This window comes from Ciona intestinalis, unplaced genomic scaffold, assembly GCF_000224145.3.
Source record: "Ciona intestinalis unplaced genomic scaffold, KH HT000078.1, whole genome shotgun sequence".
NCBI classification, from domain to species: Eukaryota; Metazoa; Chordata; class Ascidiacea; order Phlebobranchia; family Cionidae; genus Ciona; species Ciona intestinalis.
The window spans coordinates 1-15,850 of NW_004190400.1; the positions used below are offsets into that span (position 1 = coordinate 1).

At 32.9% G+C, this 15,850-nt stretch overlaps 1 protein-coding gene and 1 non-coding gene across 5 annotated transcripts in view; both read right to left on the reverse strand.

Annotated features, from left to right (window-relative positions):
- Nucleotides 1–3,804: 3,804 nt before the first annotated feature.
- mir4129 (microRNA 4129) lies at nucleotides 3,805–3,843 on the reverse strand. The gene has a single exon (NR_048935.1). It is a non-coding gene; the product is annotated as a microRNA 4129 (primary transcript).
- Nucleotides 3,844–4,178: 335 nt separating this feature from the next.
- Nucleotides 4,179–15,850, reverse strand: part of LOC100184836 (dynein heavy chain 5, axonemal) — a 56,747-nt gene continuing 45,075 nt past the window's right edge. For 3 of the 4 annotated variants that reach the window (XM_018815506.2, XM_018815508.2, XM_018815507.2), the window contains exons 68-86: nucleotides 15,284–15,387; nucleotides 14,868–15,002; nucleotides 14,323–14,478; nucleotides 13,742–13,924; nucleotides 12,614–12,784; nucleotides 12,122–12,309; nucleotides 11,421–11,611; nucleotides 10,892–11,013; nucleotides 10,318–10,467; nucleotides 9,796–10,041; nucleotides 9,012–9,231; nucleotides 8,424–8,663; nucleotides 7,795–7,964; nucleotides 6,933–7,148; nucleotides 6,584–6,664; nucleotides 5,979–6,110; nucleotides 5,645–5,797; nucleotides 5,192–5,426; nucleotides 4,397–4,551 (exon numbers count right to left, since the gene is read on the reverse strand). In XM_018815506.2, coding sequence (XP_018671051.1) covers nucleotides 4,397–4,551; nucleotides 5,192–5,426; nucleotides 5,645–5,797; nucleotides 5,979–6,110; nucleotides 6,584–6,664; nucleotides 6,933–7,148; nucleotides 7,795–7,964; nucleotides 8,424–8,663; nucleotides 9,012–9,231; nucleotides 9,796–10,041; nucleotides 10,318–10,467; nucleotides 10,892–11,013; nucleotides 11,421–11,611; nucleotides 12,122–12,309; nucleotides 12,614–12,784; nucleotides 13,742–13,924; nucleotides 14,323–14,478; nucleotides 14,868–15,002; nucleotides 15,284–15,387 — 3,248 coding nt within the window. Of the gene's footprint in view, nucleotides 4,552–5,191; nucleotides 5,427–5,644; nucleotides 5,798–5,978; nucleotides 6,111–6,583; nucleotides 6,665–6,932; nucleotides 7,149–7,794; nucleotides 7,965–8,423; nucleotides 8,664–9,011; nucleotides 9,232–9,795; nucleotides 10,042–10,317; nucleotides 10,468–10,891; nucleotides 11,014–11,420; nucleotides 11,612–12,121; nucleotides 12,310–12,613; nucleotides 12,785–13,741; nucleotides 13,925–14,322; nucleotides 14,479–14,867; nucleotides 15,003–15,283; nucleotides 15,388–15,850 lie in introns of all 4 variants that reach the window. The other variant, XM_018815505.2, reaches the window with a different exon arrangement.

A 15,850-nucleotide genomic window follows, 5' to 3' on the forward strand; every position in this document is an offset into this window, starting at 1 on the left:
CAAGAGATTTCATGTGGGCCATCAAATGGAAATATATTAACTTTCTTGAACTGCCGGCGTCTATTGACGAAGCTCTCCCTCATGCCAAACAAGAAATGTACCCAAACGTTCGTACATTTTTAAAGATTTTTCTAACTATACCTTGCACGACTGCGTCAGTGGAGAGAAGCTTTTCTGATTTAAAAAGAGTTAAAACATATTTGCGAAATAGTTGTGGTGCTCAGAGATTGACTGGGATTGCAATGATGGCTTTGCACAGAGAAGTGAAGGTATACTACAAAGAAGTGGTTGAGAAATTTCTTGACTTCTTGTAGATGCTCCACGTAGATAGGCACAAATGTAACCAGAGTGTGTTATGAGGACAACTTTATTTATTTTGTGTTTTTTTTCATTCAGTTAATACCTTTTGAACAAAGGTTCATCGTTGTGTTACGGTTTGCGTTAGGTTTAATTTTCGTTGGACGATTAATACAAGTTTGTTGACTAAATGACAGTGTGTTATTTTTCAGTGTGGCATATGCGTCTCGAGCGCGAAACGAGGACGAAAAACCCCTTTCGTACGCGATGTGTGCGCTGCTCGTAAACCGCCCGTTAACGTGTTTTACCTCGTTCGTGTAAAAAAAAATCGCGCTTCGCGTAAACCGACGTTCAATCTAATTAGTCACAAATCTTACAGTGGGTCGGCATGCCGACGAAACAGCCCTGGTAGATGCGTACTGCTTATGACAATTTTTGTTTTACAAATTGCTAAAATCGTGTTAAAAATACTAAATTTGCACAGTAGTGTATTAGATTTTTACCTATATTTTAACGAACTTTCTTCTGCTGTCCCAGTGACAGTGTTTTTTTTGTATAAGCCAACAATTCCTTGTGGTGATCGCAGCGCACAAAATTAAATAAACAAGTGTCAATCTAGTTTCGTCTTTTCCCCCATCAAAGTCAGATTAACGCGACGATTTTAGCTTGCATCACACACAAATTGTCGATACCAAATATTCGGGCATTAAAAATGAATTTTTGTTTATAAAAACAGCTCTCCTGATATAAATACGGCCCAGTTTCATGTACCATACTTCCCAAACTGTGTTTGGTCAGCATTCAAATTATTAACAAAAGCTAGTTTAAAAAACTGTAAAACTAATCGGCGATCACCGACCGCAGTTTATGGCAACTGAGGCAACCAACACTTTCATTTCTACCGACAACTAACTTCCTTATTTGAAATTACCAGGAATTTAGTAACGGTTTTAGAATGCCTGTGTTTTGTAAGTAATCCCCGAACATACACAAAAATACTACTGGTTTAAATTGCTCACGTAATACGCATTCGTCACAATTCCTATTATTGGGCAAACAATTACCGTAAGTGTATTACGAAATAGCTAGTTGTGTTACGTCACAATTGCGAATGTTTCTTGCCCCTATAAATGCCGGATTTATGATAAAATAAAGCTGTTTGTTACGTCAGAACTGCAGGCGACGAAGTAACTAATAGTCCGCTTCTAAAATATTGAGCGATATTACACTTGCAAGTTAAACGCTGTTACATTGCGATAAGTGTTCTTGTCGCGTAGAAGGTCTAACTATTGCGTTAAGATACATCCAAATTAAATTGTCTTTGCGTGTTTGCCGCACTCCCGCGCAATTGCAAAACTCTACGCCAATGTATATATTAATAAAAACAGTTTTATTTTTTCTAAATAAAACATCTTACTTTTCCATTTTCATACCACAGCAATGCATGGTTTCTTGACAAGACCTTGCAATCAAACACGGCATTATTAGTTGCTGGTCTCGACCTTGCAACTGAACGTCCGATCTTAGTTGGTTCTTTAAGTGGAACTTGTCGGTCTTTAAATGGGTGAGAATTAGGACAACAACAAAAATGAGCTACTGCAGTCATTTCCTGTTATTGAATATTATCCACTTAAAATATTAAAATCTTAGAATAAACCAAATTGGAACATAAAAGCTATTACTATTAGACAAATAATACAATAATTTTAGATGCTGGATATTAAAAGGGCATAGAAATGCACTATATATATATATATATATTTATAAATATTAATTAATAGAAATACACTACATCTACATACATATAACATTAATTCATGACAAAATTGATTAAAATCGAGCAGTCCAAAAATACAAGTGGCGTATGTTATTTGGTGTACAAGAAATATTTCCTGTGTGTGCGTGTGTGTGTGTAATAAATTGTTACAAGGAGGAAGTACCTTTAAGGTAAAACAATAAAATGTCATATATTATATATATAGTGACACAACACTCTGTTAAACGAAAGTAAGTGTATGACCTATTTATAGCATGGAAACCAAAACATGTATATCCCTAGTGTGTGTAGGCACCATATAAATAAGACTAAAATAAAATTATTATAGAGAAAATTGGTTTTATCCTTGCCTGAAAATGTATGCGGTGGTCACAAATACACTGAACTCATTTATGCTTAAAGCTCAATATGGGTTATTTCAAATAATGGTTAATTAAGTCTAGGAATGTGATCAAAATGAATTCAATGCCTGAATTAATTCAGAAAAATATAGAATAACTAATTACTAGTAACCACAGGTAAACTGTTGAAACATTGTACGTCTCTCGGACTCTGTAATAGTAATAGAAATGCATAATTCTCGGTGGGAAATTACAATTTGACTAACCCTGATGTGAGTTTAGTGTGTGGTTTCATTTGATTAAATTACTTTTGCATTATATACATAATGGACAATAATCTATATAACCGTTCAAGATAGGACCATATGGGGTTTCTTATAGAATAACAGGTCTCAAGCGGTGGTGAATAACAAAAGTTTTTTGATTAAAAACACTATGCGTCGAATTAAAAACACTATGCGTGCGAACTCATTACACAGAAAATAACCATAACAGTTCAACAAACTATAGCCTATCATGCAGTATTGAAACAATTTTGGTACAATATATCTCAGGTTAGCCACTTAAGCCACATATGTTTTAATGTTTAGAGGTTATGACATTTACATGTATTCCCAAATGTACTAATTAATGTAGCCTCAAATTGATCTTAGTTTACGAGAGTTTAGTTACAGAATTATATTTATTTTTTCTTAACAGATTTTGAGTTAAAACATGCAATTCACACTTCATTTCATTGGGGGCCAAATCGTAATATATAAGAGAAAAAACGTAAAAAATGTCATCGAGATTATCAACCCCTTATCCATCTCGTAGTTTCAATATAAAAGAAACATTAAAAAACGCAAAACAAACCAACAAATACAAAAAAAACTATTATTCGATTTACTATTAGTTAAAAAAACCTTTAAACTGTAGAACAAATACATATCCGCCAGATGGCATTTTCTCTTTGGAAAACATTTAGGGGTGCTTATAACAAAATATTTTTCTGAAAAATTTTCGCCACTAATCACTTGAGTAAAACAAAATAAGACAGTAAAAAGACCTTACAATTTTATCATTTCTTTTCAACTTAATTTCAAATTCAGAATCGGGTTTCAAAAGTTATATAGTAGAGTGGGGAAAAATGGGACGCCTTTTCGTTCTAATTTTCCGTCCAATTTAGTAGTAACCTAAGAACATTCAAAGAATTAAATAACTGTAACTCCACGACTCCCATAGACCGTTGTCAATTGTTTAAAACACGATCATGATATTTGGATAAAATGTGTTGAAGGTTCGACCTTAGACTATACCTCTATCAGAAGAACAACGTCTAGCTAGTTATCTACTTGTAAGCCGCTACCAAAAACTTGGCGAATATATTTTAAAATATCTTTAACACGCGATGCCTTTATTAACGGACTAAGGTCTTCCAATAACGAACAGCATGTTTTAGAGTTTAAAAATTTTGAGCTTGGTTTAGCCCGGCTAAACAAATTAGAAAAAAAATCACCGCCGAATAAGCCCGCGCGACGCCGCAAGAAGGCGACAAAGAACGGTCGCCGACTTGCCGCATCAGATCGCGCGTCATAAGGGAAATCTGCAGCATCTACGATCCCTGGTAGAATGCCACACCATTCTAATACTACGAAGGTTCCAAAACAGCACTCGACCGTAAACGTTCATTATTCAACCTCATCTTTTGAGCGTTAAATTGCAACAAAGATTTAATGTAATGCTAACCACATACCAATCCAATATAAGTGATCACACATCAATGTTTTTGCTATATTTATTATCTACAAGAATAAAATATACATCTGTTTATAGGTTTACAATTTTAACTAGTGCAAATTAGGTACTACTTGATAAACACTTTACAAAAGAGAGAAAGGCCATTGTTAATTGTTTAATACATGATCAGAATACTTGGATATTATGTGCTAAAATTGTTCCATCTTCCCCACTCTATCATACATAAAGCTGCATTTGTTAATTACTTAACATCACAAAGCAAAGCTACCCCACGTAACACCCAGTTATCTGGGTTAACCACAGTTTTTAAGTTGACTTGAGCAATGAAGTTGCGATCTGTTCTTGATGGTTTTTTGTAAATTGGACAACCATACATTTTGCTCTCTTGTTTTCCACCTAAGTAATAATATTACTTTAGTATAATATTAATAATAATAACTTTATTTGTCTCTTGATTATAGTAGTGAAGATTTAGAAATAGTTTAAACGAAAAGACAATATATACCCATAAAACACCAGTTGTTAAAACACGCTTACAGGTAAAAACATATTTACATTTAATTGGAAGAAAATAAGCGTGGTCGCTACACCTAGCAGACAAACGAGGCATTTATGTACCAAGAAAGACCATACGAGTGGTAAGACACTCGCCCCAACACTACACAGATTTAAGGCTGGATGTTGCCATTATTGTGTGTGTGCCTAAGACACTTAACAGTCATTGCTAGAGTAGAAACCAGTGTTTAGTAATATGTTAAAAATTGATAGACAAAAGACCACAAATGCTGTGCAATAAGGCACCCGTGTCTTTGGATTGTTACCAAGGAAACATAAGTCCTAATCATGATTGAATGAATGTAACTTATTGTATCCTCACGTGGCCGGAAAATGACAGTCGTTGTGACCCCTCGTGACAGCTGACGAGTTACCATGTATGTTACTTTGTGGGTGATTATTTTTTTTTGGATCATATAACATTATAACTGGTCAGTTACATATTTTAAAGCACCGAATCAAAATAAAGTGAAACACTCACCTGCTTGTACAGCATCAATGTGGATAATGGGCATCAGCTCAAACAAAACTTTTGATTTTGATTCTACAAGTTTCTGTCCTCTCTTATCCCAACCTGCACCTTCTAAGTATAAACCATAAACATAAACCCCTTCTTCTGGTGCATATATCACATCATCGCTTGTAGAAAATTTGGTGACTTCGTTGTGAAGAATAACACTATCTAATGCCCATCCTTTATGTGCTCGTGTTACTTCCTATTGCACAAAGTTGTGTTTTAAACAAGCGTAAGTTTATTAAATCAAAAATCATCTTAACATTCTGTTACAATTTGTATTGTTTAAGTTTATTGTGATATATTAACTTATGATGAAAGTCTCACAAACACACCAAATAATAACTTTTAAATAAATTCCTTATATTCTAGGGTGCCTATCAAAACAATAATCTGTATGCACATAAATTTAAAGGTAACCTGTTTCATTGCTGTTAAAAATCCTTGTGGGTTAAAGAAGCCAGTCATCCAAAATGACTTCGGTTGGCCTTCAAAACACCATTTGTGAAACTGTGTGTTGCGATCCAATAACTCAGTAAACCAGAATCCTAAAGTGCTGGATGGCCAGGATACCTGGGGGAAATAATAACAATATTTAAAATAGAACATACATAACATAAAAATATTTGATCTCTGAAATTTACTTTATCAATTAAATGAAAAGCTGGGAAATAACTTTAAAATGCCAAATAAAAAAACAGTAATAATAAAAATGGAAAATACTACATAAATATTTCATCCTAAAACAGCTTACTTTCAACCACAATGCAGGTATTCGTGCATCATACATGCAGTCAAGCGCATCTCTTAAGTTCTCACTCATTATAATTGTTCCTTCTATTGCTAATTTCAAATCCAATAATGTTGATCGAACTATATTTATAACCTGCAACAAAACAATGTTTTAACTGAAACCGAATTGGATTAAGCGTTTGCTTTTAACCAGCGGTTATTGGTTTAAACTGATTAATATCAATGTGTGTTATTGAGCAAGACACTTAACAGCAATTACTCCAACCCAGTGGTCACTAATGGGTTATTCTAATTTCAACATGAAAAAATCTTTGCAAACTACCACGTATGGTGTCAAATACGAGTCTCTTATGTTAAAACCTGACCACGCTTGAAGGTGTAGCAACCACGCTTATTTTCTTCCAATTAAATGTAAATATGTTTTTAACTGTAAGCATGTTTTAAAAAAACTGTTGTTTTGTCGCTATATTCTTTTTTTATTTAAAATATTTCTAAATTTTCGCTACCGTAATCACAGAGATAAAGTCTTCATTATTGTTATTAAACTTGGAGAGAATTTATATCAACACTACATACTGAATTGTACATAAATATAACATAACTTACCCTTTGCATTCTATCAATTTCTTGTCGTAAGAAAATATTCATCGGCTGCAAAGCTCCTAATATTTTCAGTCTTTCCTTTACCTACAATGAATCCGCACGTAGTTTATAAGTTACAGGACAATTAACATATTATATTGTAATATATTTAGACATCAATTTAAGGGTTATATTCAAAATTGGAGTTTGTTAATTTTTTAAGACATAATATAAACTGATTACTTAGAATTGGTGAAAATTTTTAGCGAAAATTCGAATTACAACAATTAAATACACGTTTTTAATGTAGAAGTTAACATTGAAACCCAAGAAACAACTCCTCAATAAAAATTAACAAATAAATTTATCTTACCTCATATGGAACGTAGTTCTTTGGTAACTTTTCCAACATATCTTCAGCCATATTATACGCTATATCTTCCCTTGTCTCTCCTGTACCTGAACTGCTATCCTTGGGTTGAATATTAAGTATTGTATCAAGAACTTCTTTTGCAGAGTTTGTCTGGTATGTTATATCAGCATTTGGATGCAAACCAAATACTTCCGGTGTGTCAGTTATGGGAAGTGCCTACACATGTAGATAAGTTGAAATGCAGAAACACAATGAAAAATATATAGTACTGTGTGGGGAAAGTTGGAAAACCCTAAGCACATATTATCCAAATATCATGATTGTGTTTTAAACTATTAACAACAGTCTAAAGGAGTCGTGAGAATATAGTTTTATAAATTTTTTAATATTCTTTGATTACTACCAAATGGAACGACAACATGGAATAAAAAAGGTGTCCCATCTTACCCTACCCTACTAAAAGTTCTAATCAATTTAATCATCCAAAGCCAACATTTTCTTCTTAAAATAAACGTTCTCAAACCCAGTAGTTCTCGAAGTTTTTAGTTCTTATGGCATACTAAGAAAATAAAAAAAGAATAATAATTGTAAAAAAAAGTTGCTTTTAAAAAAGTAATGCAACTGTTTTGGGGTACCTATAAATGTATCCAATATATAGTGGGCTTTTTTTTTTTTTTTAATTTAGAAAAATCTAGTATGTAGTTTGGTAAACATTGCTTTACCACTAACCCATACCCTTTTTTCTTTATCGACTATGAAATTGCAGAACTAAAATGTTCACTTTGAATTTATGATACACTATACATTAAAAACATATATTTACATTGTATTTGACCTTGAATGCTCAAATAAAAGTGTTTACCTGAATATGTTCCAAGTATTGCGTAATAGTTTTACAATGAGGTATGCTGTAACCTTTGTAGAATCTGAAGTTCACTTGAAACATTGCTTCACTGAACCACACGCGAGCGAATGTGTTCAATAAAGTTTTATCATAATCATCAGTAACTCGACCACCATATTGTATTTCCCCTGCATTAAAACATCTGTCAGCAACTTGTACAATTTTGTAATGACAAAAGTATTTGGTACAAGAATGTTTGTTAACATTATAATACAAAATATGTGGCTCTGTAGCAAAGTTGTTAGTGCACATATCTCCAACCCAGAGGTAATGGGTTTAATACTCATCGCTGCTACCACTGTGGGTGTATGTGTCCTCGAGCAAGACATCTTATGGTAATTGTTTAAACCCAGTGGTCACTAATGGATTGTCTAAGTTTCAACCATACATAAAAAAATAAAAATCCCCCCCAAAGTAACATACATTGTAACTGGTAACTCGTAAGCCAGCGGGAGGTGTATGAACAGCTGTGTTATAACGACTGTAATTTCCGGGCCACGTAAGGATGAAGCGAGTTAAATTCATTCATTCACACCATATGAAAAACCTTCATTCACATTAAACATACAACTACATGGTTCACATACCTATCATATAACGCACTGTGTTCCACGATACACCCTTCTTAATATCAACATCATCAAGATGGTTTTGAACAAATTGAACGGTGGCATTGAAATCAGCTTGGTTGAACTCATAAGGAATATTCCAACCAATGGCGCCAAACTTACGACGTTCTTGTACTGTAGTGTGTAGGAAAGCAACACCGTATAACATGGGCCTCCATTGTGGCATGTTCGATATTTCCAACTGGTCTTGTGTTATTCCTAAGGCCCATAACATTTAATAATGTTGGCAGTTATAGGAAATGATAGACAAAAAACAATGATAACATGGGAGTGGTTATGCAATCATAAAATGTTTACATTGATTATTTGATAAAGGGCATCGTTTCTTAGCTGACATGTAATTTATGCAACGTTCTATTTTAATTAAATAATGTGGAGTTTAAGACATTGTCTATCAACTCTATAATAGAGTCTATATAAAGAGACGACTTTAAAGAGTTTTAAATATAACAAGTTTGTGCAATATTGATTTTTTTTTGTAAAAATGTCAGAGTATTAGAGATAGGCGTAGAAGATATATGATTGTTGCAGTGAGCCGCTATGTACCTGTGTATGAACGTTTCAATCCTGCCTTCAACCCCTGTGGTGGTTCGTTTGTGAATTTAATTGAAGTCTGAAGCAAAGTGATTGGAAATTTTGCATGTACTTCAGTGGTGATCCATAATCGAAATGATGGATGGACATCAACAGCTGTGAGGATGGTTGTGAGCAATTCATCCAGGAAGTCAAGAGCAAGATGACAGTTTTGTAGAAGAGCCCACCCACCCTTCAAATAAATGAAACAAATATTCATCTTGTAATTTATTATAATTTATAAATCAAAAGCTTAATGTGTGTTGTCTGTTGCTTGATAAAGAAGTTAAATTTCTGTTTTTGACAATACACAACAAATTCATTCACCTTCCGTTTTTACTTTGTCTATTATTGTTTGTACTTTTATTATTATAACTGAAAATTATTTTGTTATTATTATAACTGAAAACAAATTTGTAGACCCCAAAAGTTTACACCTAATTAGATGCATTTGATGAAAGAAAATTTGCTTGAAATACCAGCAAGCAAAATATATGAATGGCTGTTTTAGACATGTACATTATTGTACATTAAGTTTCTATACTGTTTCAAATGTAAGTCAATAATATTTATTTTGTTTATTTTCTTTTAATTGTATGCAAATATGTTTGTAAGCGTGTTTTAACAACTGTTGTTTTGTCGCTATGTCCTGTCTTATCGTTTAAAATATTTCTAAATTTTTACTACCGTAATAGACGATACAAATCAAGTTATTATTATTATATAATATCATGTGAAATTGGTAAGCTAAACTTACATTAATCATGGAATGTTGTATCAATCTTCTCGCATGAACTTCCTGACCTTGCCCCATGCTCACGTCACGACATTCCAACTTCATTTTTTTTGCCAAACCTTCAATTTGGACGGTTGGATCCGATCCCATAGACAGGAAACATATTAGTGGAGTACGTGGGTTACTTTCAGCCCACATCTTTTCAAGATCAAGAATAAATCCTTCAGCAAACTCCTCACCAAGTGTTTCGATGATGTAACGTCGACTCTGTTCATTTTAATCAACCACAATTAACAAAAGTTTCTTGTTATACAAATATATGATATATTATTACACGCAACTTATACATTTGTTTGTAGAGTAAAAGACATCTCATTACTGACCACTGGGTTGGAGCAATGTCTATTAAGTGTCTTGCCCAAGGATACATACCCCAATCAGTATTTATATTCCAAGAATTAAACCGAGTGTTTATACAGAATTATTCAGACAAACCAACAACACAAAGCAAATAATATAATAAAATAAACTTGAATAAATCACCTGTAACATTGTACGATCAGGACACCAACATCTTATGAGTAAAAGTCGATGAAAAACTTTTAATGAAACTTCATATCCATCAGGGATCACTGCATCTTCTGGTGCTTCTTTATCAAACCATTGCTTCCATTGTTTCTCATTGTTTTGAATCTTTTTAAAATTAAGTGTGTAAGTGAATGAATGGGTGTGACTTGTTTATCCGTGTGGGGCCGGAAAACAACAGTCGTTATAACAGGGAAGTTCTGTTTCATCACCTTTGTACCAGCTTATGAGTTATCATGTATGATGTTAAGTGTCTTGCCCATGGACACATATGCCCACAATAGTAGTAGCAAAGAGCCTTAAACCCATTATAACCTTAAACCCACAGGGCGTGAAGTGAGTCTTAAACTATGGAGTATTACAATATATTTATTCAACATTATTGTGGAAGTATATCAGACTGCATAGAACAAAGTAATTGTACAATGGTAAGAAGAAACATTTTTGTGACTAACAGTAGACTGTACATGCAATAAAAGTCACAATAAAACAACATTTAATATATATCGTTCAAAATAGTGTGTGCCGTTACCTGTCTTAAGATATCATTAAAATGTTGAAGTTTTGATAATTCTACAAGATTCAACCAAGTCATATCAAGAATCCATTTGCATGGTTTTGTTGGACAAGCTTTCAAATCCAATGATGCTCCACCTGTATAAAGAAGTAACAATTTAATGGGTCATGTGTTTATTTATGGTTATATTGTGCAATGTTATCTTATTAACAAAAATTCAATTACACTTTTATTTTTTAAACCCTATTAGTTAGAAATATAATAAAAAATTAAACAGGCTTGTACAATTAAATTGAGATCAAGATTTCTTATCTTAGTGTGATTAATATTTCACAAAATATTTGGTAGAATTAAACGTTATCAGTTATCACTGTTTCAGTCATTACTGTCCCTGTTCATCAAGCATCATCACCCATTACCCATTATATTTTTGTCATTTTTTTCCTGTCTATCATAAGTAATCAAGTCAGACTTTTAAAAATATTTTATCCTCTAACAGACCTGAGAATCAAAGACGTCATATATATTAATATAAAATCCATACCTTTAATAAAAGTCAGTAGTTCTTTGTGGTTGATATCTCCAGATGCAAGTTGAATCTTAAGCGCCATCAAAAGTGTAAAAAGTATTTTGTGAGTTTCATAAAATCCACGAGCCGCATAAATATAAACCTCGTGCGTCATTACTGATATAATGTTTTGGATTCGTTTGCTTGTAATCGGACTCTTCTTTGCACTATTGAAAATTTACAAACATAAAGCATAACTAGTTAACATTAATGAAGTAAATACTAGTTATAAGTGCATGTGAAAACTTCTTTAATTAGTTAAATTATTTATATTGGTATTTATTATTGGTGTTTACAGTTTTAAATATGGAGTTCAGAGGGTTCATTGATGATTATAATCTCTAACACAAATTGTACCACTGCTTATGATGCAAACTTTATAAAGTAAAACAAACATTAGTTTAGGCACAAATCAATTAAATGAATTAATGTAATTTACCCTCGCATGGCAGGGCAACGACAGTCATAACACGAGTGTTCTGTTCCATGCACCTTGTGCCCATTTACAAGTTATCATGTATATGCAACTTTGTAAGCAATTATTTTTTTAAATTTTTGTTTTGATGTATGGCTTTTGATTTGGACAACCCATTAGTGACCACTGGTTGAGCAATTGCCATTTAGTGTCTTGCCTTGTACTGAAAGTCCTAATAAATTTAATAATATAAAAGACATACCTTGATAGAGAAAGATCAAATAAACCAAGAAATTGTTTCAAAGATGTTTGATACATCACATTCACCATAGACATCTCAACTATCAAGAAATAGAGTATACTGCCTCTGGTAGCAACAGGTCTGTATTCTTCACGAGCAATATTTATCTGAACTTCAGTTTCGGCTGCAGTTTGTAATTTTTTTGTCACCTAAACAATTAAAAATTTAAAAAAACTTATTATTTTGTGTTGTAAAAACTGTTGTTTTGTCACTATATCTTATCTTTTCGATTAAAATCTTTCTAAATCTTTGCTACCAAAAGAAACAAATATAGTTATTATTATTTTTATAACAGCTCTTGTAGAAACATTTTTTGTATTATGATAAAAGCATCAGAAGTTGCCAAATCATTGATTTAAAAAACATAAACATGCTACAAAAAGTTTACCAGATATATACCTTGCCTTAAGTAAGAAATTAACATTAAATAATGTAGAATATTGAAAATCTTACTTCTTCAGCAGTTTGTTTGGTAATTCGTAATACTCCCAACAAACTTTCATCTTCCACCAAAGATCCTTTAGTTGAAGTAAGTCGGAAAAGCAAATTATCTTCAAGTTCCTTCATTTTTCTCTTGTTTGATGTGACACCACTTAATAATTCATTTCTTTCTTTTTCAAGTTCCTAAAAATAATTTCTTTTTTAGAAAACACAAATTGCATCAATATTATTTATTATTCCTGTATGATAGGGCAATTTATTAGTGGCACACCACCTCCCAAATAACAAAACATGCAACTTAGAATTTTTTATATAAATGAGGAACACATAAGTCAGCACTGGGTCAAAGAAATTAGCATAAAATGTTGACTAATGACACAAGTAGTTAGCGCGCCCCTAACGCAGAGGTAATGGGTTCAATGCTTGTCGCTGCTATCATTGTTGGCATATGTGTCCTTGGGCAAGACACTTAATGACAATTGCTCCAAACCAGGAGTCACTAATGGGTTTTCCAAATTATCAGTCATACATAAAAAATATATATATATATTCAACCACAAAGTATTATACATGGTAACTCATGAGCTGGCATTAGGTGTATGAAACAGAACACCCAGGTAAGACTGTTGTTTGTGTTTTATAAGACTGTTGTTTTCCAGCCATGCGAGGATAAAGCAAGTTACACTCATGCCAATAATGTTAGCAGCATTGAGCTTCACAAGTCTATACACTGCTTATGTAACTAGGTTGTAAACATTATGATACAACAGCAATTCAACTAAATTGTAAATAATCGTCCGGCGCCAAGGTATAGTGGTTAGCGTCCTGCCTGTAACCCAGAGGTAATGGTTTCAAGGCTTGACACTACCATTGTGGGGGTATGTGTCTTTGGGCAAGACACTTAATGGCAATTGCTCCAACCCAGTGGTCACTAATGGGTTGTCTAAATTATCAGCCAAACATCAAAAAATGAAAAAATCCAAAAAAATAATCACCTACAAAGTTACATACATGGTAACTCGTAAGCTGGCACGAGGTGTTAAACCCGTGTAATAACGACTGTCGTTTTCCGGCCACGCCAGGATAAAGTAAGTTACATTCATTCATTCATACATTCAATTTTTAACCTAAATTATGAACCTGTTTTTCTGTTAGAATCGCTCTTCCAAGTAATTGGTCTTCCAAACCTTTAACAGTAACCGTGAAATCTATAATTGAGGTTCGTGCACTTATTTCAGGAGTATAAGCTGGATTTGGTAGCTTGGTTGTTATGTAAAGTTGAAAACCATCCATAATATCAACTTCTTTGTCACCAACTTTCACCTGCAAATTTAGGTTTCAATTTTATCAAGTCTTATATTTAACTATCTATATACAAAAATAAGGAAATACTGCTTTATTTTAAATATTGCCTGATGCCATGGCACAGTTGGTTAGCCCGATTCCCTCTAACCCAGAGGTAATGGGTTCAAGGCTTTGTGTCCTTGGGCAAGACACTTTACGGCAGTGGTCACTAATGGGTTGTCTTAATAGTCAGTCATAGACAAAAACAAAAAATCCAAAGAAACAATCACCCACAAAGTAACATACATGGTAACTCGTAAACTGGCACGAGGTGTATGAAACAGAACACCTGTGTTATAACGACTGTCGTTCCCCGACCACGCGAGGATATTAAGTTATACATTCATGGATCATTCAGCATAGAATATTGCTCCAACCTTATAAGTTGTTCCTAACTTAATAAAGTTTTTATCGAGCACATTATCAAGAGCAGGATCAAGCTCTTCTCCAACATCCTCTATAAGGAGAGGTCGTCCAAGAGATAAACAATCTTCCAAATGTGTCCGGAAGTATTTATGGTTCAAGAATGTTGTCTTAAAAGTGGTAAAAAATAATGTTTCAAAAAAAGTTTATTAAAAAGAATGATAAATATGACAAAAGTAGCAAAATTTAGAGACTGTAGCGGTTATGTGTTTGAAGATGTTGGTTACAGGTTTGGATTAAATAAAAAATACTATCACACACAATTTAGTATTTGAAAATATTTATACCAAAATTTTAGTTTAGGTGCAAATATATCTCTTTTCCAATTTTTTTGTGTTTTTTTTTAATTTGGTATTGACTTTTTCATATCCTATTCAGGTGAATTCATCAAAAATGGCAACCTGAACAGGGCGTTGAAATGTCGGTGCGAAAAATTATTTGATAAAAAAGTGTTTTAATAATGTTAGGTGTAAAAGCAAGAGTTTATAAGAATAGGAACCTGTAGATCATTCTGTGATTCCTTGTTGTTGATCCATTGTTTACCTTGACCTTGTGGATCAACTAAAAGTGGAAATCTTGGAGATTTTGTGACGATTATTCCATTTTGTATGGACAGTTCATCATTAGGAAGACCCTGTACGTTAAGTGATGATGTAACAAGAGAGCAATACTCTAATGAAAAGGCATGCATAATATGACTTCGTTAAAACAGTTATAAGATTCACTAATATTATAAACACAACATGGTTTTTTTAGACGTACTACTATAAACATATATATTTCACTATTATTAGAAGTTAGAAAATCTTAAATGGGTGTTAAATATAAAAAGTTTAAAAAAAATATTTTTTTTCGGTTGTAACGAACAGAAATAGAGGTTTGACATATATTCGAAAGGGAATGTTCTTATCTTACTTGAAGATTCCATTCTGTGATTGTTGCTGAATCTGACAACATTTCGATTAAATTCAATCCATCAGTGTAAGGTATTCGCCTCATTTTCATGTCTCTTTGCCATTCTGTAAAATTAAGGGTCACTCACGTTATTCATATTTGCATGTCACCAGTCAATATGCTCAAGTTAAGTTAAAATGTTAACTATTAAGTGGTACATTACTTGTTACAGTGTATCCTAATATACCAAAAACTTGATTATCTTTTCACTACGATAACAAAGATCAAAAACCAATGTAGAGACAACTGTACTTAACACACAGTTGGGTGAAAACTATACAGATAACTATTGGTTAATAACGCTATTAAGCCCACCAACTGAATTGTAACTAATTTTTTAAAACAAATTATTCCATAATTGTAGGAAAAGTTGGCATAAATACACATTACATAAAAGGGTAACCAGGTTTAAACAAGTCTATGTAGCATTAATGAGTGTTGTTTTGCTGTTATACCACATGCCTTTATTATAATTGATCTGTTCTATAATAGCATATTAAATGAGATGTTTTTTTAGGTCATGTTTTA